This window comes from Podarcis vaucheri (genome assembly GCF_965113315.1).
Source record: "Podarcis vaucheri genome assembly, chromosome: 6".
Taxonomy (NCBI): Eukaryota; Metazoa; Chordata; class Lepidosauria; order Squamata; family Lacertidae; genus Podarcis; species Podarcis vaucheri.
Window position 1 is genome coordinate 25,029,831 of NC_138764.1, and position 23,270 is coordinate 25,053,100.

General features: G+C 45.1%; 1 protein-coding gene across 4 annotated transcripts in view; it reads left to right on the forward strand.

Annotated features, from left to right (window-relative positions):
• PTPRC (protein tyrosine phosphatase receptor type C) overlaps positions 1-23,011 on the forward strand; it is an 86,798-nt gene extending 63,787 nt beyond the window's left edge. For all 4 annotated transcript variants that reach the window (XM_082225426.1, XM_082225427.1, XM_082225428.1 and 1 more), the window contains 17 exons: positions 1,204-1,244; positions 2,076-2,185; positions 2,944-3,034; positions 3,319-3,395; positions 3,517-3,553; positions 5,466-5,563; positions 7,499-7,624; positions 9,124-9,281; positions 11,331-11,466; positions 13,983-14,132; positions 14,865-14,955; positions 15,083-15,219; positions 16,097-16,231; positions 16,468-16,590; positions 19,591-19,772; positions 21,104-21,239; positions 22,066-23,011. In XM_082225426.1, coding sequence (XP_082081552.1) covers positions 1,204-1,244; positions 2,076-2,185; positions 2,944-3,034; positions 3,319-3,395; positions 3,517-3,553; positions 5,466-5,563; positions 7,499-7,624; positions 9,124-9,281; positions 11,331-11,466; positions 13,983-14,132; positions 14,865-14,955; positions 15,083-15,219; positions 16,097-16,231; positions 16,468-16,590; positions 19,591-19,772; positions 21,104-21,239; positions 22,066-22,338 — 2,101 coding nt within the window. In that variant the 3' untranslated portion in view covers positions 22,339-23,011. The remainder of the gene's footprint in view (positions 1-1,203; positions 1,245-2,075; positions 2,186-2,943; positions 3,035-3,318; positions 3,396-3,516; positions 3,554-5,465; positions 5,564-7,498; positions 7,625-9,123; positions 9,282-11,330; positions 11,467-13,982; positions 14,133-14,864; positions 14,956-15,082; positions 15,220-16,096; positions 16,232-16,467; positions 16,591-19,590; positions 19,773-21,103; positions 21,240-22,065) is intronic.
• The last annotated feature ends 259 nt before the right edge of the window (positions 23,012-23,270 follow it).

A 23,270-nucleotide genomic window follows, 5' to 3' on the forward strand; every position in this document is an offset into this window, starting at 1 on the left:
TTAAGTACTTATCGATATAATGTAGAATGGCGTGAGATTTCTTTCTCCTTTATTTACCTACTACATTGCTCCAAGGAGTTCAAGGAAGTGTACATAGTTTATCTCTTTCCCATCTTGCAACAACCCTACGAGAATCCTACTCCAACCATCTAACGCCTGCTTCGCAGTGGCTTCCTTTGGCCATGGTCTGTTGGTTGCATATTTCTCCGGTGATATCTATAAGGAATCACATGTCAGGAAGTGTAAAGTAAGGTAGAGAAACGTGAAGATTTCTCACGGGGTGGTTGGACAGGAAGCTACATCAAGCCACACAGGGCCTCCCATGGAAAGAAAATAAAGTCCCTACCAGAGAAGAATGGCAGATTAAATTGATGGATTATGCTGAAATGGCAAAAATGACCGGAAGAATCAGAAATCAGGAAGACCACCATTTTAATAAGGAATGGGGAAAATTTATAATTTATCTTAAAAACCACTGTAAACAGCTAAAATCGTTAGTAGGATTGGAATAACACTTGTAGTTTAATGGTGACTTTGGGACATAATGGAGATGTAAAAGTTTTGGATTATTATAAAAGATGCAGGAGGAAATGACTAACAGTAGGGGAGGGGAGGGAGGCCAGGAGATTCTGTGGAATCTTGTATTTATGTTGTATGTTGGATATGGGATTGTAAAACTTTAATCTGAAAAACCAGATAAATAAATGTATATTTAAAAAGACACACATGGCCCCCCCAATCCGCGCCATCACTGCAGCTTACCAGAAAGAAGAGGGGTGGGAGGGTCAAGGCTGTGCAAATGCACTGCTGAAACCAGTTGGGCACCACCAGTGCGTCTGCAGGAACGACCTCCCTGCCACCTCACTCCTCTCCGTCTCTATAAACTACAGTGGCACTGCTGCTCAGAGGCCAGGCGAACCATTTGCCCCTTCCTGCTGGCCACTCCTGATTCCTTCTCATGCTAAAGTACCCTCCATGGGAGTTGGGTTATAGTCACATAGGAAAGAGTTATATTGTTATTCCTTGAACAGCATCGCTTTTATGACTTTTACTAATACTGGAGTGACATAGGACCAAACCAGACACGAGCCTGCAGATCTCACTCGTAAACTTTGCTGGATGTACCTTAGAATTTGGTTGCAGAATGCTTTGTTAACATGGAGCATTGCTCTTAGGCTTCATAACCGTTTATGTTTCTTACAGGGATCCAGATACAGGTATGCAGCCTCTTATCATAGGCAGAGGTTGGTATTCTCCAGCTTTGGGCAAGTGCAAGCATTTAATTGATATTTCTGTCTAGCTCACCATAAAGCCTTTGTAGCAGTACTGAACCCCGAAGCATGCTTCTTGGAGCCGTAATGTAGAAACTTTCCTCATGGACCTTTGTGGGCATTATAACTATTGGGGTAACAGGATTTATTACCTTTCGGTTAACCCTTCAGTACACAGAGTATGTGGGATAACCAGTCTCATATAACCAACATGATTCAGTCTACTTAATGGATGAAGGGGTTAATGCCATAGAGTAAGCTGTCTTGCCTGGCTTAGCCTATGTCACTTCCCTTCACCTTGGGAAGAAGGTAAACAAGCCTATTGTTTGCCTGAGAAGCTCAATATGTGAAAATGCAAAACCCTGTTCTCTAAACTGAGTTGCATCCAAACTTCCAACAGTAACATCAGGGAATTCTTGTGACCTGACAAATCTTCCAGACCTAACTCTGTAATGCTGTTAAATGTACATGTTTTAAGGATGGGGAACCCATGGTCTTCAGATATTGGATTCCAGTCCCCATCTGCCTCAGCCAGCATGGCCAATAGTCAGGAATTATGGGAGTTGTAATCCAACATATTTCTATGCCTTCTTTAAGAGAATGTAATACTCTTAAATAATGTGAATTATTTGGTAGTGCTTTGCCAAATGTCATTTCATTGCACTCAAGCTGTATAACTTGATTGCAAACCTATAACAAAACTATAGGAACCTGAGCATGTGTTTAAATATGGATTGCCTTTGTGTGATATGTATTAAAAGAAACAAATGTCATGACATATATGTTTTTCTCCGTGTTTTAAAGATGATGAGAAACATCTGCTGAACATAGACCCAATTCCTGCAGAGTTGTTGTGGGAAACATATAAGAGGAAGATAGCAGATGAAGGAAGACTTTTCCTGGATGAATTTCAGGTTGGTGCCCCATTAAAAGACATTAGCCAAGTGTAAATCAGAAATATGAGTAATGCTGGTGGCTGGCTTGCTTTTGTTATGGGGTAAGAAGTTCCCAAATTCCCTGAAGGGCTCAAGGTTGGGGGGGGGAGGGGGGAGGTGCAGAGCACAGCTGTGTAGCTCAGAAGGCTAGAATTGCATTATAAGAGATGAGTCTTGCTGAATCCTTTGGCAGTTAGTCCTTAGTAAATGGGAATTGGCTTGCAGCCCTGAGTGTGGATAAACTGGATTAAGGAGTGCAGTTGAAATGAATTATGATGTGTGTTATGTACTGAGTTGAATAGTATCCAAACTGCAGCAGTCTGATTGGTCCTAGAACAATAGGATCCAAATTGCAGCAGTCTGATTGGTCCTAGAACAATAGGATCCAGAATGCAGCAGTCTGATTGGTCCTAGAACAATGCAGCAGTATGATTGGTTGGCAGGAACCACCCAATCATGCTCCAGATATAAGTGAATCCGCAGCCTGATTAGCTTACAGTAGAATTCAAGAATTAGCCAATCATGTGCAGCCCATCGTGTAAATAATGTATATAAAGCAGACTTTCATTCATTCCTCCTCACCACTATGAGCTGAATAAAGAGCATGAAATCACTTTGCGACTCTGAGAATATTTCAATGTGAATAGTTTTGAAGAGCTAAATATGTCATTTATCCCTAACTGTGGTGGCAATGGTTTCACATAATTCTTTTTGCTGAGGTTGTTGTCCTTTTGCAGAGCATTCCCAGAGTTTTCAGTAAATTCACAATAAAAGATGCACGCAAGTCTTACAACCAGAACAAAAACCGTTACATTGACATCCTCCCTTGTAAGTACATATTGCAAATTGGGTTCTTCGTGAGAATCCTTTATCCTTCCCCCCTTCCCTTAAATTTATATCAAACTGAAGATAACCTTTGATAACGTCCAGTCACACTTCTTTGAAGTCTCTCAGCCCCACTCACCTCACAGAGTGTTTGTTGTGGGGGAGGAAGGGAAAGGAGATTGTTAGCCGCTTTGAGACTCCTGAAGGGGAGTGAAAGGCGGGATATCAAATCCAAACTCTTCTTCTTCTTCTTCTTAACCTTTGTTTATGACTGTTTATATGAAAAGATGACTACAACCGTGTGGAGCTTTCTTCAATACTCGGGGACCCTGGATCTGACTACATAAATGCAAGCCATATTGACGTGAGTGACCACTGTTAGCAAAATTCCTAATGTCAGATTGAAAACGTTATTCATAATTATTCCTAAGAATGTGCAGATATTAGTTTGTCCGGGCATAATAACAAATTACTTTATCTTGTAGGGCTTCACAGAACCAAGAAAATACATTGCTGCCCAAGGTTGGTATTTTGGTTCTCCTCCTCCTCCTCCTCCTCCTCCTCCTCCTCCTCCTCCTCCTCCAGTGTGGTGTAGTGGTTAAGAGCGGTAGTCTCATAATCTGGGGAACCGGGTTCGCGTCTCCGCTCCTCCACATGCAGCTGCTGGGTGACCTTGGGCCAGTCACACTTCTCTCAGCCCCACTCACCTCACAGAGTGTTTGTTGTGGGGGAGGAAGGGAAAGGAGAATGTTAGCCGCTTTGAGACTCCTGAAGGGGAGTGAAAGGCGGGATATCAAATCCAAACTCTTCTTCTTCTTCTTCTTCTTCTCCTCCTCCTCCTCCTCCTCCTCCTTCTTCTTCTTCTTCTTCTTCTTTATTGAATATACCACAGAGCCTAGGGCTTGCTGATCAGAAGGTCGGTGGTTCGAATCCCCACAATAGAGTGAGCTCCTGTTGTTTGGTCCCTGCTCCTGCCAACCTAGCAGTTCGAAAGTGCAAGTAGATAAATAGGTACCGCTCCGGCGGGAAGGTAAACAGCATTTCCGTGTGCTGCTCTGGTTTGCCAGAGGCGGCTTAGTCATTGTTATGTACTGAAGTTCTCACCCTGGGCCAGCAGGGGGATACTGTAGATAGCTATGCAAATGAAGGATGGAAAAGTGACGTTCAGTGATTGGATAGTTTTAGAAAATGGCAACAGTTACATTGTTCTGGAGCTCTATATAAGCAGGCTGACTGAGCTCCTCAGTTCAGTTCTGTTCCAGCTTACAAAATAAAGAGCTGCTTTGGAGAAATTGCTGTGTCGTCTGCTATGTCAACCCACAACTTAACAGTCATGCTGGCCACATGACCCGGAAGCTGTACGCCGGCTCCCTTGGCTAGTAAAGTGAGATGAGTGCCGCAACCCCAGAGTCAGCCATGACTGGACCTAATGGTCAGGGGTCCCTTTACCTTTTACCTTTACCGCCCTATACCCGGAGGTCCCAGGGCAGTTCACAGAATAAAATCAAAATACCACAAAATACATATTCAAAATAAGAACAACAACCCAATAACCTCCCCCCCCCAAAGCACACATTTTCTTTTTCCTTCCCTTTCCACCTTAAATCATTCAAGAAAGTAGTCTCTCTCTCTTTCTCCGTGCTCATACATATGAGGGGCTGCTGCATTGCTAACCAGCCCCACCTCCCACCCTTTCCAACCCTATCCCCTCCCTTTACCCCTCACCCATGCTTCCCATAGCCTCATAACTCCATCAACCTCCCTATATTCTAACATCTCCTTTATTCCTCCCATATCCACACAGCCCCTTCAATCCCCTATATTTTCACAGCTCCTTTAAGCTCCAGTCTCTCATCTATCTGCCACCTCAACCTCACCTACCCGCCATCGTCCGCTGCAAATCTCCATCACCTCACAGCTTGCTTGCCCAATGCTTCCCCATCTCCTCACAGCTCGCCCCAATCCCAAGAGGATGCAGCTGCTGCCAGTCACAGAGGAGGGAGGAATGAAGAGGGGACAGTCTCTTCTCTGTCCTGCCCTGACAGAAAGAAGTGTGGATTGTGAAACGCACACTTCCTTCTGCCGATAGCATCAGTGAAGGGAAGAAAGACTTTCCCCTCCATGGTGGTGGCGACAGTGGAGAGTACTTGAAGGCCTGTGTCCCCAGCTGTGTCCCCCCCTTTCTCCCAGACTACTCACCCATTCATTCACCTGATCAGCTGGGCCACTCACTTGCCCTGTTCCCAGACCTCCTTCACCCTACTGTGCATGGATTTGGCCTGACCTAGCCAAAGTTAATTGCTTTTAAGTTTCCTTGATTTCTGTGGGGCGTGCGTTTAACTCTCTTTCCTTCTCTTTAAAAGTGCTTCTATCTTTGGCTGGGTCATGCCCATGGCAATCACGCCAACTGCTTAAAGTAAATATTTCTGCCCAGGTCCCAAGGAGGAGACAACGGATGATTTCTGGAGAATGATCTGGGAGCAGAAGGCAACCATCGTTGTCATGGTGACTCGCTGCGAGGAAGGAAACAGGGTGAGGGAAAGAGGTGCACTCCCCTGTTGTGGCTACTGTAAAAATATGCATGACTCTGCTTCCTTTATTCTTACACCAATCCGGTTAATTATGGGAAACCTCTTTGGCCACAAAATACCCAAGAGGATGTACAAAGGCTCTGTTGTGGCTCTGTGGTGGGTCATAACTTCTGCTAATGAATTTATGAGCCAACCCAAATTCTTCTGGGGAGACACTGGTAATCTGGATGCAGGAAATGGCTACTGGCTTGATCAGCAGCATGCATTCACTTGTCCAGGCTCTGCTGCCAGTGTATGGCTACTACCATTTCTTATGGTTTGTCTTGGCCAAGTTTTCCCAAGAAGCGCATGCTTACCATTTGCTGGAATGGGGGGTGGGGGAAAACTGTTTCTCCTCATGCTATGCACAGGGACTTCTGAGAAGCATCAGGCAGGCCATTGTGGGAAATGAGAAGATGGAGCAGAAGAACCTTTGGGCTGACCCAACAGAGCTCTCCTCTGTCTCTCTCTTTTAAAACAAAACAAAACAAAACAAAAAACAAAACCGTTTCTGTGGGGGTTGCATTCCAGGTCAAAGCTCATGTTGACAGAGCATGCATAAGTCCACCCCACCATTATACCTCAGCAGCACCCGTGTTCCACCCCATCCATTCCTCTTCTGGGTCAGAAATGACCCATGGCTTCAATTGGAAATGCCTAAAATGGACACCGCCTGTACGTGTGATGTGGTGTGGTGTAGTGGATAAGAGCGTAGACTCGTAATCTGGTGAACCGGGTTTGATTCCCCGCTCCTCCACATGCAGCTGCTGGGTGACCTTGGGCCAGTCACACTTCTCTGAAGTCTCTCAGCCCCACTCACCTCACAGAGTGTTTGTTGTGGGGGAGGAAGGGAAAGGAGAATGTTAGCCGCTTTGAGACTCCTTCGGGTAGTGATAAAGCGGGATATGAAATCCAAACTCTTCTACTCTTCTACATAATTTTGTTTGTATGCTGTCTTTTCAAATGATGCTTAAGGTGGCTGGCAACATGAAAGCCATACCTAACTACAGCGTACCAAAAGTTGTTGTAAACAATAAATAAAACCTTTAAAAAAACACACCAAACTGAACAATTTCCAAAAGATCTAAAATAAAAATACAAAAAACCAACAGCAACAATACCCCAGCCCTAAAGTCTGCCCAGCAAACCTCAGCTTTTGTAGCTGGAGTCAGTCAGGGCCCGGCCCTCCAAGGTGAGGCGGAAAAATTCCTTCAGGGAAAGGAGCAGGTCTTCCAGGACTCGCAGCCAAGATCACATCTGACTGTAATTTTTTTTACATTTATAATAATAATAATTATAATGATAATTTATTATTTATACCCCGCCCATCTGGCTGAGTTTCCCCAGCCACTCTGGGCGGCTCCCAATCAAATGTTAAAAACAGTACAGCATTAAATATTAAAAACTTCCCTGAATAGGGCTGCCTTCAGATGTATCTCACCTTTTCTCCAAGCAGCAAAAGGTAACATTCATGGTTTTCTCCTTCCTCATTTTTTCTCCCAACAACCCTGTGAGGTTGGACTGGGCCGAGAGTTGATTCCTGACGTAACCCAGTGAGCTTCATGGCCAAGAGGGTATTTGAACCCTGGTCTCCCAGGCCCTAATTTGGCACTCTTAACTACTATACCACATATTGGAGCCATTCCTACTCAGTCTTACAGAACAAAGGGTTGAACTGCAGTACCAACTGGTTTATTTTATGCCATTTTTAGTTTGATAATTTGAGTTTTAACGGTTGGATCTTGGTTACTTTTATGCCTGCTTTTTTATTTGTAAGCCATTTCGAGCAACTCCAATGTGGAGGAGAAAATCAGTGTATACAATTTTTTAAAGTAAACAAATAAATGCAAACCTATGTTAGGGCTGGTTGCAGTTGATGGTCCTTGCGTTTCTACAGGTCAAATGTGCCAAATATTGGCCATCCATGGAAGAGGAGACCGCATCTTACGGAGACATCGTTGTGAAGATAAACGAATGTAAAGTGTGCCCCGACTACAACATTCAGAAGCTGCACATCACAAACGTAAGCACAGCAACACTTGCAGAGCTTTGCATAATCTTGCCTTTGCAATAATACTTGTGTAAAAGAGGTAAATAAGTAAAGCAAATAGTGGTTTTCCAAGGACCACCAAGCAGGAGGTGCGCAGCGACAGGAGAGGGGAAGCGCTGGGGCAGCGGGAAGGTTGGCATGGTGCGAACATGCCACCTGGAGGAACAGACTGGCATTTGTACCATGCCAACCTCACCACCACCTTGCCCTCCCCTTCCGAGTGGGACCCTAGTGGTCCCAGGCCCTAAGGAAGTTAGATTAGCTTCAACCAGAGCCAGGGTCTTTCATGAGACCAGGGCCCTGCAGGATCTGATTTCTTTCTGCAGGGCCTGTAAGACAGAGTTGTCCCTCCCCGACCTGGCCACAGTGATCCATGCGACGGTCACTTCCAGGCTTGACTACTGTAATTCGCTCTACGCGGGGCTGCCCTTGAAGCTGACCCAGAAACTCCAGCGGGTGCAGAATGCTGCAGCGAGGCTCCTCACGGGGTCTCTGCCATGGGAGCATATTCACCCAGTGCTTTTCAAGCCGCACTGGCTCCCGGTGGAGTACAGGGTCAGATTTAAGGTGCTGGTTTTGACCTTTAAAGCCCTTCATGTACCTTTAAAGCCCTTGTACCTACGAGACCACCTCTCCCGGTATGCCCCACGGAGAGCCTCAAGGTCCATAAATAGCAACACCCTAGTGGTCCCAGGCCCTAAGGAAGTTAGATTGGCTTCAACCAGAGCCAGGGCCTTTTCAACACTGGCCCCGGCCTGGTGGAACGCTCTGCCTCATGAGACCAGGGCCCTGCAGGATCTGATTTCTTTCCGCAGACCCTGTAAGACAGAGCTGTTCCGCCTAGTCTTTGGCTTGGAGCCAATTTGATTCCCTCCCCCTCTTTCTTTTCCCTTTTTCCTTTCTCCTCCTGTGATGAGGCTGCATTTTAATATTTTAATGTTTCGATATTTTAATTGTTGTATTTTAATCTTGTTTTTAAGTTGTATTCATTCAACTTGTTTTTATTATTGCTTGCTAGCCGCCCTGAGCCCGGCCTTGGCTGGGGAGGGCGGGGTATAAATAAAAATTATTATTATTATTATTCTGATAACCCACAGTGATGCCAGTGACAAGAGGTAAGGCAAGTACAGCAAACCATGACGGGTGGAATGTGTCTCACTTCCCGCTCTCTTAAGCACTACACTTCGCCTGCTCTTCTACTAAGCAGATATTTGGTTTTGGAGGAACATGGCTCGTGGTGCTGTAATGTCACTGGAGGAATCCTCTCATGAGGCTTAATCATAACATGAGTTGCTCAGACAGACCAGTGTAGAAGTCCATCCATGTTCTCCCTCCATTTCTGGCTAAGCTCAAGGAAGCCGGAGAGCTTTGTTCACCACTTGGAAGATGGGCAGTCCCACTCTTTCCTTGCTCTTTATATTTGCAATTGAAACGACAGTGGCGAATGTTTACATGCACTCCTTTTCACCCAGAGAAGGGAAAAGACCACAGGAAGAGATGTGACCCACATCCAGTTCACCAGCTGGCCAGACCATGGAGTCCCTGATAATCCCCATCTCCTTCTCAAGCTCCGACGCAGAGTTAACGCTTTCAGCAACTTTTTTAGTGGCCCAGTTGTGGTCCACTGCAGGTAAGAATTACCGTATTTTTCGCTCTATAACACGCACCTGACCATAACACGCACATAGTTTTTAGAGGAGGAAAATCCGTAGGCATGCCACCCGTAGGCATTCCCTCCATAACACGCACAGACATTTCCCCTTACTTTTTAGGAGGAAAAAAGTGAGTGTTATGGTGCAAAAAATACGGTAGCTCATCCTCTCTGCTTAACTGAGGCTGGGTCTATAGGTGCAGTAGAATGAAGTGATAGAATTCTAGACTGTGCTACCTGTATTCAGATGACAACAACAAAACAACAACCTTATTCTTACCCCACCCATCTGGCTGGGTTTCCCCAGCCACTCTGGGAGGCTCCCAACAGAATATTAAAAACACCATAAAACATCAAACACTAAAAACTTCCCTAAACAGGGCTGCCTTCAGATGTCTTCTAAAAGTCAGATAGTTGTTTATTTCCTTGACATCTGATGGGAGGGCGTTCCACGGGGAGGGTGCCACTACTGAGAAGGCCCTCTGCCTGCTTCCCTGTCACCTCACTTCTCGCAGTGAGGGAACCACCAGAAGGCCCTCGGAGCTGGACCTCAGTGTCTGGCCTGGGACACTTTGGGATACTATTTCTGAATGCTCCTCAAACTCCCCGTAAGTAAAGCAGACACATACACAACAGAGAGAAGGGTGCTTTAACACATTCTCCCTGGTATGCTAGTTAACTGTATGCAGGGAACTTTTTTCATATACATAGGAGAGTATTCGAAAATGTGATTCTCACTCTGAAACGATGCAAGTCACTTCTGGAATTTTACAGCCTCATTTCCATGTAGTTCTCTTCGCTATCTGAAGTTACAAAGAAAACTGAATCAGAGAACATTATCACGTGTGTACACTTCTACAAGTACTGCTATCTAAACAAACACATACACACACAGACACAGATTTTGCCCTGCCCCTCACAATTCTTACTGCTGTTAACCATACCTACAGAAATGCACATCTGATCTTGGTCAGTGTTTGCTTATTTTCCTCAAATAGCTTTAAAAAGCGAACGTATTGCGTGGACAGGCGGAGTCCCCAGATCCCGCGCGGTCCCCCCGTCATGTGAAATAATGACTCATGACAACGTGCTATGGGATTAAATTGGCCACAACTTTATTAACTTTCAAATGTGGGTAGACCTTGGCTCAGGCATTGGGCGTTCTCCCTCCCCGGTCCCCAGCCGGGGACCTAGGGGGCATCAGAGTTATCCAGTGTGTGGGGGGGGAATGGGCCGGCTCTGGAGAACATATGTTCAAGCAGAGATAGCCGCCCCCGTTACGCCGCCGCCACCGGGGAGAGCAATGACGACCTTTCGGTGTATGGTCAAAGCCTCCCTTCAGAAACCCTTTTAATGGGGAACCCTGGTATCGCCGCCGCAAAGGGGAAGATGGACTAAAGGATTCTGCCCAAGGCCTGATACTGCCAAAGTTGTGACGTTTTGCTACGGGAAAGGCGAAACCTGCCAATGCAGGGAAATTCCTTTCCGGCCCTTTCACAGCGACCTTAACGCAGCAGCGCCCGCATACCTGTGAAGAAAAGTTAACCTGCAAAACCTGTGAAGAAAAGTTAACCTGCAAATAAGACATTAACTGAGGGTGGGTAGGGTGGGAGAAGCTCTGGAGCCAAGTGAGGATTCCCAGGTAAGATCCTCCCTCTATTGTGTGGGCAGGTAATCCCTCCCCTACCTGGCCTGGTCTCCTTGGCAACGCTTCCCCCAGCTAGGATTGGACAACTGACTGAGGTAGGCGGAGACCTCCAGGTATCCCACCTGAGGGAAGGCAAACCAAGCCTATGCTGTTGGAGCCACTCCAGATCTAGGGGCTGCGCGTGTCCACGCAAAGGGCGCCCCCCGTTTTAAGCGTGGAGTGGTCATTTCCCTTAAGTCGCATATCTTACAGCAAAATCCAACACAAGTATGCTGGGAAGAAAGCCCCATTTATGTTCAGTGGCCCTAACTCCCACGTAAGTTGTACAGGATTGCAGCCACAGTTATCCGCAATGTATTGCTTTCTCTCCTCCTTGTCAGTGCTGGTGTTGGGCGCACTGGAACCTATATTGCAATTGATGCAATGCTGGAGGGCCTAGAGGCTGAAGGAAGAATGGATGTCTATGGCTACATTGTCAAGTTGCGGCGGCAGAGGTGTCTTATGGTGCAGGTGGAGGTATGCTGTCAGAGCTTTGATGGTTGACCATATATATATATATATATGATTCATTATGATAACCTTGGAATAGCCTACAGGTGATACCAAGACAAAGGATCCACTGTTTCTTGTATGTGATTATTAGAGCCTGTTGATGATCCATCCGGTAGGAAGATTGATTCACTCAGAAAATATTTTGGTAGGGTTAAAAAAAAGAAAAAAGGGGTGGGGTTTACTTGTAGAGGTATGGATTCACACTGGGACAGGTGCTGGCATCTCCTTCCCCATATATTGTGGGACCCTTTTTAAAAAAGTTATTTATCTTAAAGCTTAAAAAACAATATACAGAAATGAACATCAAATGTCAAGCATTTTTAACATAAAAACTAAAAGAAAGTAAATAAAGAAAAGAAAAAGACTTCCGTTTCTCCTTCTATCAGCCTTAAAAATGTATGCAAAACTCTTGCTCCAGAATAACATCAATCTTCTATTTCCCATAAGCCAAGCTCTTTTCAGTCTTCAAACCTAGATATCACAAGCTCATTGTCCTTTTGGTGCAAAAAAATCCATAAGGGGCTTCCAATCATTAATAAATTTCAACTATGATTTTTATATTATTAAGCGCGGCAACTTTGCCATCTCAGCCAAATCCATTAACTTCAATAACCATTCTTCCATAGTAGGTAATAATAAATCCTTTCATATTTGTGCATATGACTATCTTGCCTCTTGATTGGAGCAGGTGGTCCATTGCAGTCCCACCCCTTCTCAGTTATTCCAGCAGTAGTGCATCTCTCTGCTTTCTGGATTTCTTGTGATTAGAGTCTAGTAAGCAGCACCCTGCTTTCCATTGGTTGGTGGACGACTCAAGCAATATACCGTAATTTTTGCTCCATAAGACGCACCTTTTTCCTCCTGAAAACTAAGGGAAAATGTCTGTGCGTCTTATGGAGCGAATGTGTGGTGATCACTGGCTCCCTTTCTGGCCCTGCCCCCTTGCCCAGGCCTCCATTGTTGAATGTTCTGCAGACAGAGGCTGTTTGTTTCCCCAGCGACATGTGACTGGCTGATTAGATTATCTGTCTGGAAACCGTAGAAACGGTTTCCCTTTCCTTTCCTAAAGAAGTTACAGAACTGTGCGTCGAACCCCATAAAAACAGGATTTTTTCCCTTTGCAAAGTAAGCTCAACAACTTTGAGCTGATCCCCCCAAAAACAGGGCTTTCCCCCTTTCTTCCTCTAAAAACTAGGTGCAGCTTATGGTCAGGTGCATCTTATGGAGAGAAAAATACGGTATTTGCTCACTGGTAGGAACTTTAAAGAGCTCACTTGAGTGGTCCGTTCATCTGTATGGCATGACCACAAAAGATGGAAATTCCCCAAGTGCTACAGAAACAAATGTGGAAGGATGTCTTCAAAGGAGGGATGGGGAGGACATTTTCTCTTCCTGAGACAATATGCTCTTCTTTGAAATTTGCACTTCTCCCAATTCCCCCAACACCAAATTATGTATATAGTGTGCCTATATTAGTAAAGATAACAGCAGGGAAAATAGCATACAAATGTCACCTACAGCCCTGCCCTTTCCTAGATTAAAAGGGTGCGTGCATATTGTTTTGGTTTGCCATTTTGGTACGTATTTTTGTGTGTTGTTTAAATTGTAAACCGCCCTGTGATCTTTGGATGAAGGGTGGTATAGAAATCTAAATAATAATGATAATGATAATGATAATAAGGAGAAATTCACAGTAAGCTGGTACAGAAATGTGAACTGAATTTAAGAATAGAGGAATGAGGAAGACTACCCCAAAGTATACACTTGGCCCTTGCGGAAAGTGCACCCTTATCTAGAGCAGTGTTTCCCAAACGTTTTTGGGCAACGGCACACCTGTTTACCGGAAAAAAATCTCGCGGCACACCACCATTAAAGCCCCGCCCCGTGACGTCAGCGCGCAGCGTCACGCCGGGAGGGACGCACAAAAGTGAACGTTTTTTCCCTTCCCCTTGCCGGGGTGGGAGGAGGCAGCAGAGCGAGGGACTGAGGGACGGCGGCAGCTGAGGCGGCGGCGGCTGTTGTGGTGGTGGCGGCGATAGCGGGCGGAGGAGGAGCCGTCGCCGGGAGTTGCTGCTGCTGCTGTTGCTGCTGCTGCCCGGACATGCCGGCCTCCTCCTCCTCCGCTGTCGCGCGCGCTGCCCCGCCGCTCGGCACCACCACCGCGGAGCCGCCCCCGGCTCGACGCGGATCCTCGCCGCCGCCGCCTCTCGCCGCCCGACTCGCCCGCCTCCCTCCCACGGCACACCAGCCGGTGTCTCACGGCACACTAGTGTGCCACGGAACACCGGTTGGGAAACACTGATCTAGAGCAAGTCTTCCTAGCCTACAGAGGCATCAACTCAAAGAGCCTCTGTCTTGCCAGGATTCAGTCTCTATTTGCTCTGTATACTGCTGTAGTCATGGAATTGTATCTACATTTCTTTTAACTGCATTTTTTCCATCCTGCAACTGGCATAATCTGGAATCCTGGGGAACATTAGTCACAGTACATCTTGATCCATCAAGCTTTGGTTGAATACATCCAGTTTGGTGAAACAGAGGTCAATATCCCAGAACTACACAACTGCCTCAATTACCTGAAGAAGCGAGATCCTGCCAGTGACCCATCTCCACTGGAAGCTGAATTCCAGGTAAATTGCTCTCAGTAAAAGTTACCGTATTTTTTGCTCTATAGGACGCACTTTTCCCCCTCCAAAAGTGAAGAGAAAATGTGTGTGCGCAGAGAACTTCCGCTGTGCTCCGGGGGCTTCAGACAGCTATCCACAAGCCTTCAGAGCGCAGCAGGAGTTCCCACCATGCTCCAAAGGCTTGCGGATGACCGCCTGAAGCCTGAAACCCCCGAAGCGCAGTGCGAACGCCCACTGCGAACGCTCCAGGGGCTTCAGGCAGCTATCCGCAAGCCTTCGGAGCACAGCAGGAGTTTCCACCAAGGTCGGTGCACACTGATCACTCTTGCTCTCCAGGCTTCGCTTCGCTGGAGAGGTGCTGCACAGTTTTCCCTCTCTGCGCAGCGCCCCTTCAGTGAAGTGGGAGGAGAAATGGAAGGGGCTCCATTTCTCCTGACGCTTTGCTGAAGGGGCGCTGAGCAGAGAGGGGGAGAATAATTTTTTTTCCTGTTCTCCCCCTCCTATGATCCGATGCGTCCTATGGTCCGGTGCGTCCTATAGAGCAAAAAATACGGTAGTTGAATACAACCCTCTGCCTCTCAACAGCTTATTGTGGGCCCATTTCATTTTGTTCCTCCTAGACTGAAGTTGGGAAGATGATTGCGGAGCAAAACTATGTAGCGTAAAGAGAGAAGAACGCTGAGTGATTATTTAGCATTTCTACTTAATAATCTCTTCTATATTTAATTTCTTTAGCGACTGCCTTCATACAGGAATTGGCAGACACAGAGAGCAGCTAACAGAGATGAAAATAAAAGTAAAAATCGGAGTTCCACAGTCCTTCCATGTGAGTATTTGAGGAGGCAGAAATAACTGTAGATTTCACACACTTGGTTTCTGTGACAGAGGGTTGACATTAACTCCTTGGAAACTATCTAAATGGCATCCTTTGTTCTGGCTTTCTTGCCCTGCAGATGACTATAACAGAGTTCTGTTCAAGTGTGAAGAGGAGGGCAGCCGAGAGAGTGAGCACGATTCCAACGATGAGGATTCAGACGAGGAGAGCGAATGCGAGGAGCCCAACAAATATATCAATGCTTCCTATATAACTGTATGTATGTTTGGATAACATATCCGTCTCATAGATTTTAAGTCACATTGATGTAACTATTGTCCATTGGAATAGCGTATTTTGGTGGCGCTGTGGGTTAAACCACAGAGCCTAGCACTTGCCGATCAGAAGGTCAGTGGTTCGAATCGCCGCAACAGGGTGAGCTCCCGTTGCTCGGTCCCTGCTCCTGCCAACCTAGCAGTTCGAAAGCACGTCAAAGTGGAAGTAGGTAAATAGGTGGGAAGGTAAACGGCGTTTCCGTGCGCTGCTCTGCTTCGCCAGAAGCGGCTTAGTCATGCTGGCCACATGACCCAGAAGCTGTACACCGGATCCCTCGGCCAATAAAGCGAGATGAGCGCCACAACCCCAGAGTCGTCCGCGACTGGATCTAATGGTCAGGGGTCCCTTTACCCTTTACCTTTAAAGTCATTTTAAACACAGAACCAGTTTTTAAGTAGCAACCAAGAGATGAGGTCTGGGTTTTGGTTTGCATTTTAAATGCCAGCTTTATAGCCAAGGTTCCATTCCAGCTGCACAAAATGATAAGTTATTATCACTTACTTTTTCAAAACTAAACCACAACGTGCCATTAAAAAATAAACAAAACTAATGGCGACTAAATGCCTGACATGCAAATGAAGGCGCAGAACAATATGCAAGTTTTTAAATGTTTTCTACTGATCTCTCCCAACTGAACTACAGATGACTATTCAGCTGTTGCCCTGAATTTGGTTTATATTACACAGAGGAAAATTAAAAGATTGGATTTCCCCCCTTAACTTGGTATGAAATCAATCTCTGTGTGGCGTCATGCATCCCACCACCCATTTATCTGCAAAAAATTCAGGTCTTTCTCTCTTCCTCTCTTTTTTTAAAGGGCTACTGGCTTCAAAATGCAATGATAGCAACCCAAGGGCCTCTCCCAGAAACCATTGGTGACTTCTGGAACATGGTGTATCAAAGAAAAGTGAAAGTTATCGCTATGCTGACGGAGCTGAAAGATGACACACAGGTTAGTCTTTATGAGTCTGCAATATGGCATGGTGTCTCCTCCTAAGAAATACCAAAACTCTTTTTTCCCCCCTACTACTCTCACCAAAGGCTTTTGCTTGTCTTTTTGGGACAAACAGCAATGGAATACTGATTTGACACTCTCATCTCTTCTTTCCAAGTGCATCCCCTACATCTTCCAGCTCAACGCTACAGTGCTGGGAACCAGTGATTTTTTTGCTTTTCTTCGTTTTCTAGGAATTCTCTGCACAGTACTGGGGAGACGAAAAGAGGACCTATGATGGTATTGCGGTTGAACTGAAGGATGTCAACCATTGTTCCAGTTATACTGTCCGTACCTTTGATGTAACACACGTGAAGGTAAATACACAAGGACTGGATTTCTTTCCAATTCCCCCTTTTTGTTTCGCTTTCAAAAAATTGAGAAAATGAAAAGGGCTGCCATTCACCTCCACTTTCTCCTGTGTGCCAGGCTGTTGCATTTGTAATATAATTATGCCATTCTGAACCATATTTCTGACTTTGCAATAACAAAATTGGGGCATACCTGAGCCATATTCTCATTCCTTACACCTGCCAGGCATTTGTCTTGTGATGTGGAAGCTGCTCTCTATGGTGAGATGCCACACCACAGTGCCAATGCCCAAATGCAAAAGCCATCTGGGACACACAAAGCGTGTTCTCCCTCATGGAGAGCAAGTGTTGCGGTGGGGTCTCCCAGGCTACCCCTCTGTTGCTAGGCAGGGTTAGAAAGATGGCCTGGGGAAATGATTGGATGGTTGGGTTGCTGGGGTAATTTCTATGCTGCCAATTTGGTCGGAGGGATCAAAGCTGTTATATTCTGTGCACACGGCTTTGAGCTTTCTCTATTGCTGCATGCACCGGATCACCCGCCCTAATTTCGGGAGTTTTGCGCTGACCTTGCTATGCCTGTCATGGGGTCGTCTGCTTTTGGGGCAGGGGCTTAGTAGGAATTTTGTCCATCTGGCTGATTGGCTGGGCCATTTGGTTTTTGCATACTGCATAGCAAATCATCACAACTTTTAAGGTTGCGGTTAGGCATTGGTTATCCAATTGGTTGGAGGAGGGGTAAGGATTGGCTGGGCCTGCCCCTCCAAGGTTGCTGCGGAAAGATAATTCCATTAAAGGAATCCAGGGGCTTGCCATGTTTTCGTCCGAATCCCTGGAATGGGGCTAGGGCTGGCAAGCCCCGAGGAGCATGCGGGGAGAGGTGAGGGCCTGTGGCTCAGCTCCATTTCTCCCCAACATTGTTTTCCCTTACTGGCTTTCGCTGGAATCCAGAAGTCAGTTCTGTCCCAAGGCAGGGGGACAGATAGTCTTAACCAATACCTAAGCAACCACTCACATTTATGTATTTTAATAAAGTTGTGGCCAAAATTATGCCAAAAACCTTAAATAAAATTATGTGTGAGTTGTTCGGGGGGTGGCTTGGGGACCTCAACACGCAAAGGATGTGGTTGTTGAGGTCCTGCCTGTGCAGCTTCCTCTATGTATCTGGTTGGCCACTCTGGGACAGGAGTTGATGGTCCTTGGCCTGAATCTATTCAGCTGGGATTATTTTATGTCCTGATGCTCCATTCGTTCCACATGGAATGGAGGCAGATCAAGTTAGAAAGAGAGTTTTGAAAGTGGTAGTCAAAATTTTCAGACATTCTTTTAACAGCTGTCTACAACGTGGGACCTATTCTTCAACTGAATTATGTGAAACAGTATAAAGCAATAGAAGAAACAGAATGACGGTACTCTAGACTATCAGAAGTGACCCCGCCTTCTCACTGACTTTAAATTTCTGGAGAAGGAGTCTCTCTACTTCCATGTTACCCATATACAGACAGCAATAACCACTTTAAAGCATAGCTGATTACTTTTCAGAAGCCATTTGCCCCCCAGGTAGAATTCCCAAAGATGTTTTCTTGTTTTCTTTTAGAAAAGAGAGACATTTGGTAGAGCTTTCTCCAGATATTTCCCACTGTTTTTCTTTATGCCCCAGAATGACACTATGTCTGGGACATTGTGTAGGAAGCAAAATGGGAATTAGGCTTTCTGCTGCTGCTGCTGGCATTAGCAGCAAAAAAGAAAATAAAAAGGGAATGTGTGAGAAATAAGCTTTGCAACGACCACTGCTAATGGTGAACCCCATACCCAACAAGTGCTTGGAAAATGCTTCATCTCTATAGAGAAATTCTTTGAAATGTTCCCCACAATTTCTCTACCCACAAATAGGATTCGGAGGCATCTGTGCATAGCTCTACCTTAAGATAAGGAACAGCAGGGAATTTTTTAAAAATGTAATAAACCTGGCCATGCAACTATGGAATTAAAAATCACCCCTTTAGATGGCAGTTCCCCGGAATCTAACTATAACCATAGGTTTTGGGTGATCTATGAAATCTTTTGAGGCCTCTTGCTTATCAGTCTTCTTAAGGTCCCTTACTTTTCCCCGACCTGGCCACAGTGATCCATGTGCCAGTCACCTCCAGGCTTGACTACTGTAATTCGCTCTACTCGGGGCTGCCCTTGAAGCTGTCCCAGAAACTCCAGCGGGTGCAGAATGCAGCAGTGAGGCTTCTCACGGGGTCTCTGCCATGGGAGCATATTCACCCAGTGCTTTTCAAGCTGCACTGGCTCCCGGTGGAGTACAGGGTCAGATTTAAGGTGCTGGTTTTGACCTTTATAGCCCTTCACGGCCTAGGACCCTCGTACCTACGGGACCGCTTTTCCCAGTATGCCCCACGGAGAGCATCAAGGTCCATAGATAGCAACACCCTAGTGGTCCCGGGCCCTAAGGAAGTTAGATTAGCTTCAACCAGAGCCAGGGCCTTCTCAACACTGGCTCTGGCCTGCTGGAACTCTCTGCCTCATGAGACCAGGGCCCTGCAGGATCTGATTTCTTTCCGCAGACCCTGTAAGACAGAGTTGTTCCGCCTAGTCTTTGGCTTGGAGCCAATTTGATTCCCTCCCCCTCTTTCTTTTTTCTTTTTCCTTTCTCCTCCTGTGATGAGGCTGCATTTTAATATTTTATTGTTTCAATATTTTAATGTTGTATTTTAATCTTGTTTTTAAGTTGTATTCATTCAACTTGTTTTTATTATTGCTTGTTAGCCGCCCTGAGCCCGGCCTCGGCTGGGGAGGGTGGGGTATAAATAAAAATTATTATTATTATTATGGGGAGAATGGTGGATTAGCTCAATATCTCTGGAACACATCCCCAGGTATCTTTCTGCACAGGAGTGCAATTAATTTCATTCTCTAAATGGTTCTCAGCCAAATGACTTCTACTCCCTCCGGGTTTGTTTTGTCATCTTTTGAAAAACCTCCCCTTTTATCTGTTTCTTGCAGAGGAAAGAAACCCGAAAAGTGTTTCAGTACCAGTACCATAAATGGAAAACCTTTGTTCTACCAGAGAACCCGAAAAGCTTAGTCACCATGATCCAGGACCTTAAACAGAAGCTCCCACCACCAGATGTAATAGCTGAAGCAAATATGCGGAGCAGCAATGTCCCCCTTGTTGTTCACTGCTGGTAGGTGTAAACTTTGGAGATATCGCAACATGCTTTGAGGCTTGATTTCCATTTTTTCCTCTCCAATTTCTCTCAACATTCTATATATGGTATGGAATTCGGTTTGATTTGTCTGTAATAAGTCCAGAACTCTCGTCTCTTTGGTTTGGGCTGGGTCACACTGTACATTTTCATACCTTGTGGTCACACCTGGAAGATTATAATTCTATGTGCCCTGCCCCCTGCATCCCTCGTAAGGTAAGAATAAGCATGGGCAGTGGGTTTATTGTGATAGTATTCACTGGCATGGAGTACCATCACCTCTTTTTGTTTTTTCTCAAGGCAGCCATTTTGTACTGGCGCCCACGGCACTGTTATCATGATATGAGTACCAGAACCTCATTTTTTTTTCTTTAAAAGGACTGAGTGCAGATCTTTTAAGGCTGGTCTCACTGGTTACATAAGCTAAGATAAGCAGAAATTTCTCAGAATGAATTTTGCTGAGAAAATTCGCGAGATTTTTCTTTCCCCCCTCACCCTCCTTACTAGAAAAAGAAGGCCACTTTGAGCTTAGCTCACACAGAAACCTCAGTGAGGGGCTTTTTGACATCCCAAATGTCATTGGAAAATGCCAGAATCTGTTGTGCTGTGTTAGGCTACAGATGCAGCCAGTAAGAAGATGCGACAGTAACACTCTGTGTTGGCCATACTAGACAATTGGTTTTCATTTCTCATCTTGAAAATGTGTTTAGGTATTCCATGCTGCAAAATAAAATATATAATTTAACATTCTTTCAATAACTGGCTATATCCTTTGATGTTCATATTTCAGGCTTTGGCCTGAAAAGAATTCATAAAATAAAATGTAATCTCATCCAGGTAATAGTCTTTCCTAACTTAGCCTAGTTACATTACTGACATTGTACTTTGGCTTGTATTAACTACACGTGGCAAGATGCTAGAGCAAGTCTTGAGATTGTGTATAGTCTATTCCTGCTCTGTATGAAATATCACAATTCCTTGTATTTCCAATATTCTGCCATTGAGTACCATTGCATATGTAGCCAAAGAGCATGGCCTAAGTACAAGAGGACCAATGTTTGCAGAAATATAACTATTTGTTGGGGAGATATCCCAAAACAACCTAATGACACCTGAGCAAGCGCTGTGGCCACTAAATGCTGATTGTTGAGATGGAAATGCAAAAAATTGGTGGTTGTGGCGGTCATGGTGTCCGCAATATTTGGCTGCAGGTCCCACTTATATCATACTATTTCAAAGCATTGCTGAACTTTCTGTCATATGGCTTCTGTAGACTAACACTGTTGATTTCCCGGAATATCATTTTGTAGTGATGGTGCCCAGCAAACAGGAGTATTCTGTGCTTTGCTGAATCTCTTGGAAAGTGCAGAGACTGAAGGCGTAATAGATGTTTTCCAAACCGTGAAATCTCTCCGTCGAGCCCGGCCAGCAATGATTTCCTCCTTTGTAAGTGGATCAAACTAAGTTGAGTTGTTATTTGGGAATAATACTACAGATATCACTGCAGTTCAGCAGATGGATCGAGCTTTTCTTTCTTTCTTTCTTTCTTTCTTTCTTTCTTTCTTTCTTTCTTATAATAATAATATTTTATTTGTATCCTGCCCTCCCCAGCCGAAGCCAGGCTCAGAGTGGCTTTCTTTAATCAATTAATTAAAATATTCATATCCTACTTTTTAAAGTAAACGATTTAAGGTGGCTAGCAAAACTTGGCTTAAAACAATAAAAATAGAATAATTAAATGTGAGTGCAGTGAAAATGCAGACTGGCTCTGTCGGTTTAAGTAACTAAGTACTGTGTTTTAATGTTGAAACCCCATTTTTTAAATGCTATAGATCAGGCATGTGCAACTCCTAAGAGACTGCGATCTACTGCCACTATAAAAAACTGGCAGTGATATACCCATTGGATTGACCAAAGTTGTTGAGCTTTTTGAGCTTGCCTGCTATAGATCAAACAATGCTAGATTAATGCAGGGAAGGTTGGTAGTGAAAGCCTAGCTGTCTTTCAAAGAGGCGTATCTGCCATTGTTTAAGGAACCCATGATAAGCTTCCTAGGAACTTGGGCGCCCTGTAGTTTCATTTGATAAAACCCACTGTTTTACACCAGCAGAATTTGATGCTAAGAAGCCCAGCAACCACACTTTGCCTGTCTCCCAGCCTTCGTGCCCCTGCTCAGGGAAACCACTTGAGATAGGAAGAACAGTATAGGACACCATTGTGCCGATAGTCATTCTGCTTTCTCTTTCCCTTCTTTGAATTCCTTCCTTTTTAGGAGGATTATCAGTTTTTGTACGATGCTATTGCCAGCGTGTATCCTGCCCAGAATGGACAACTGCAAAAAAACCAAGAACACAAAGTGAATATTCCAAATGATGTAAAGGAAGACGAAGGGGCTAACTCTGTTACCGTTGATCTCTGCCTTCCAGTCCAGACAAGTGGGAATAATGTGGAAAAGCACGAAGAATCTAAAACAAAGGATGGATCAAGAGAAGCAGAAAGTTCTTCCAATGGACCCACAAACCCAATTTTAACTGAAATAGCCTAAAAGCTTATTCTTCCCTTCAAGGCTTCTGTACATCCTCACAGATGGTTCATTCAGCAGCAAATGTTGGGGGAATGTTCTCTCTCACCACACAATCCCAAGCTCTTGTTTTCTTTAGAGAAAGGTTTTTTTTAATGAACTGAAAAGATTGTTTCCCCGCAAAGGTACGCAATAGGTCACTTGAAACTTGTAGATAGCTTCAGCATACTGTGAATTGTGCAAGTGTGTTTGTGTGTAGAGTCGCCATCTTTAATCCTTTGATGATATTTGCACTCTTTGGGGTGTGTGGTTGTTGTTGTTTTTTAATTGTATAGTACCAAGCTCTTTATTTTCTTTTTTACAAGTTGGTATTTTACATAGCACTGAAAGAGGAAAGGAAATCTTAACTTGTTTGTGTTTGTTTTGACAAAAGAGAAAAATCGCTGGCATAGTTTAGATACGTATCACCCATCATATGCAACTACAGATTTAAATGTACAGGCAGATAGCCAAAGCAAAGTGCAACACTTCTAGATTAAAGAGACTCTTAAAGAGACAAGGTTGGGATATGGCAGAAGAAAATGAAGATCAAAGTGTGGGGTAGGGTGAGGGGGTTAGGTTTAGAAAATTACACTGGGCACCCCTAGGTACTTGTCTTTGTTGGTGTCTGTGTGTCTTGTAAGACAATGGAGATGAATTCACCTTTGGAGGTGAAGTTAAACTATTGGAAGGGAGAGACATGTAACAGCTGGGGCAGATGAAGGCATAAATTATATGCTGTTTGGGGAATAAGCCCTCCGGTGAGCAGATGGTAGCATTGGTGCATACACAGCACAATGCCCATTGTAGACATTGAGCATTGGGTAAAAGCCTCAGCGCCTAGGGCTTGCCGATCGAAAGGTCGGCGGTTCGAATCCCCGCGGCGGGGTGCGCTCCCGCTGCTCGGTCCCAGCGCC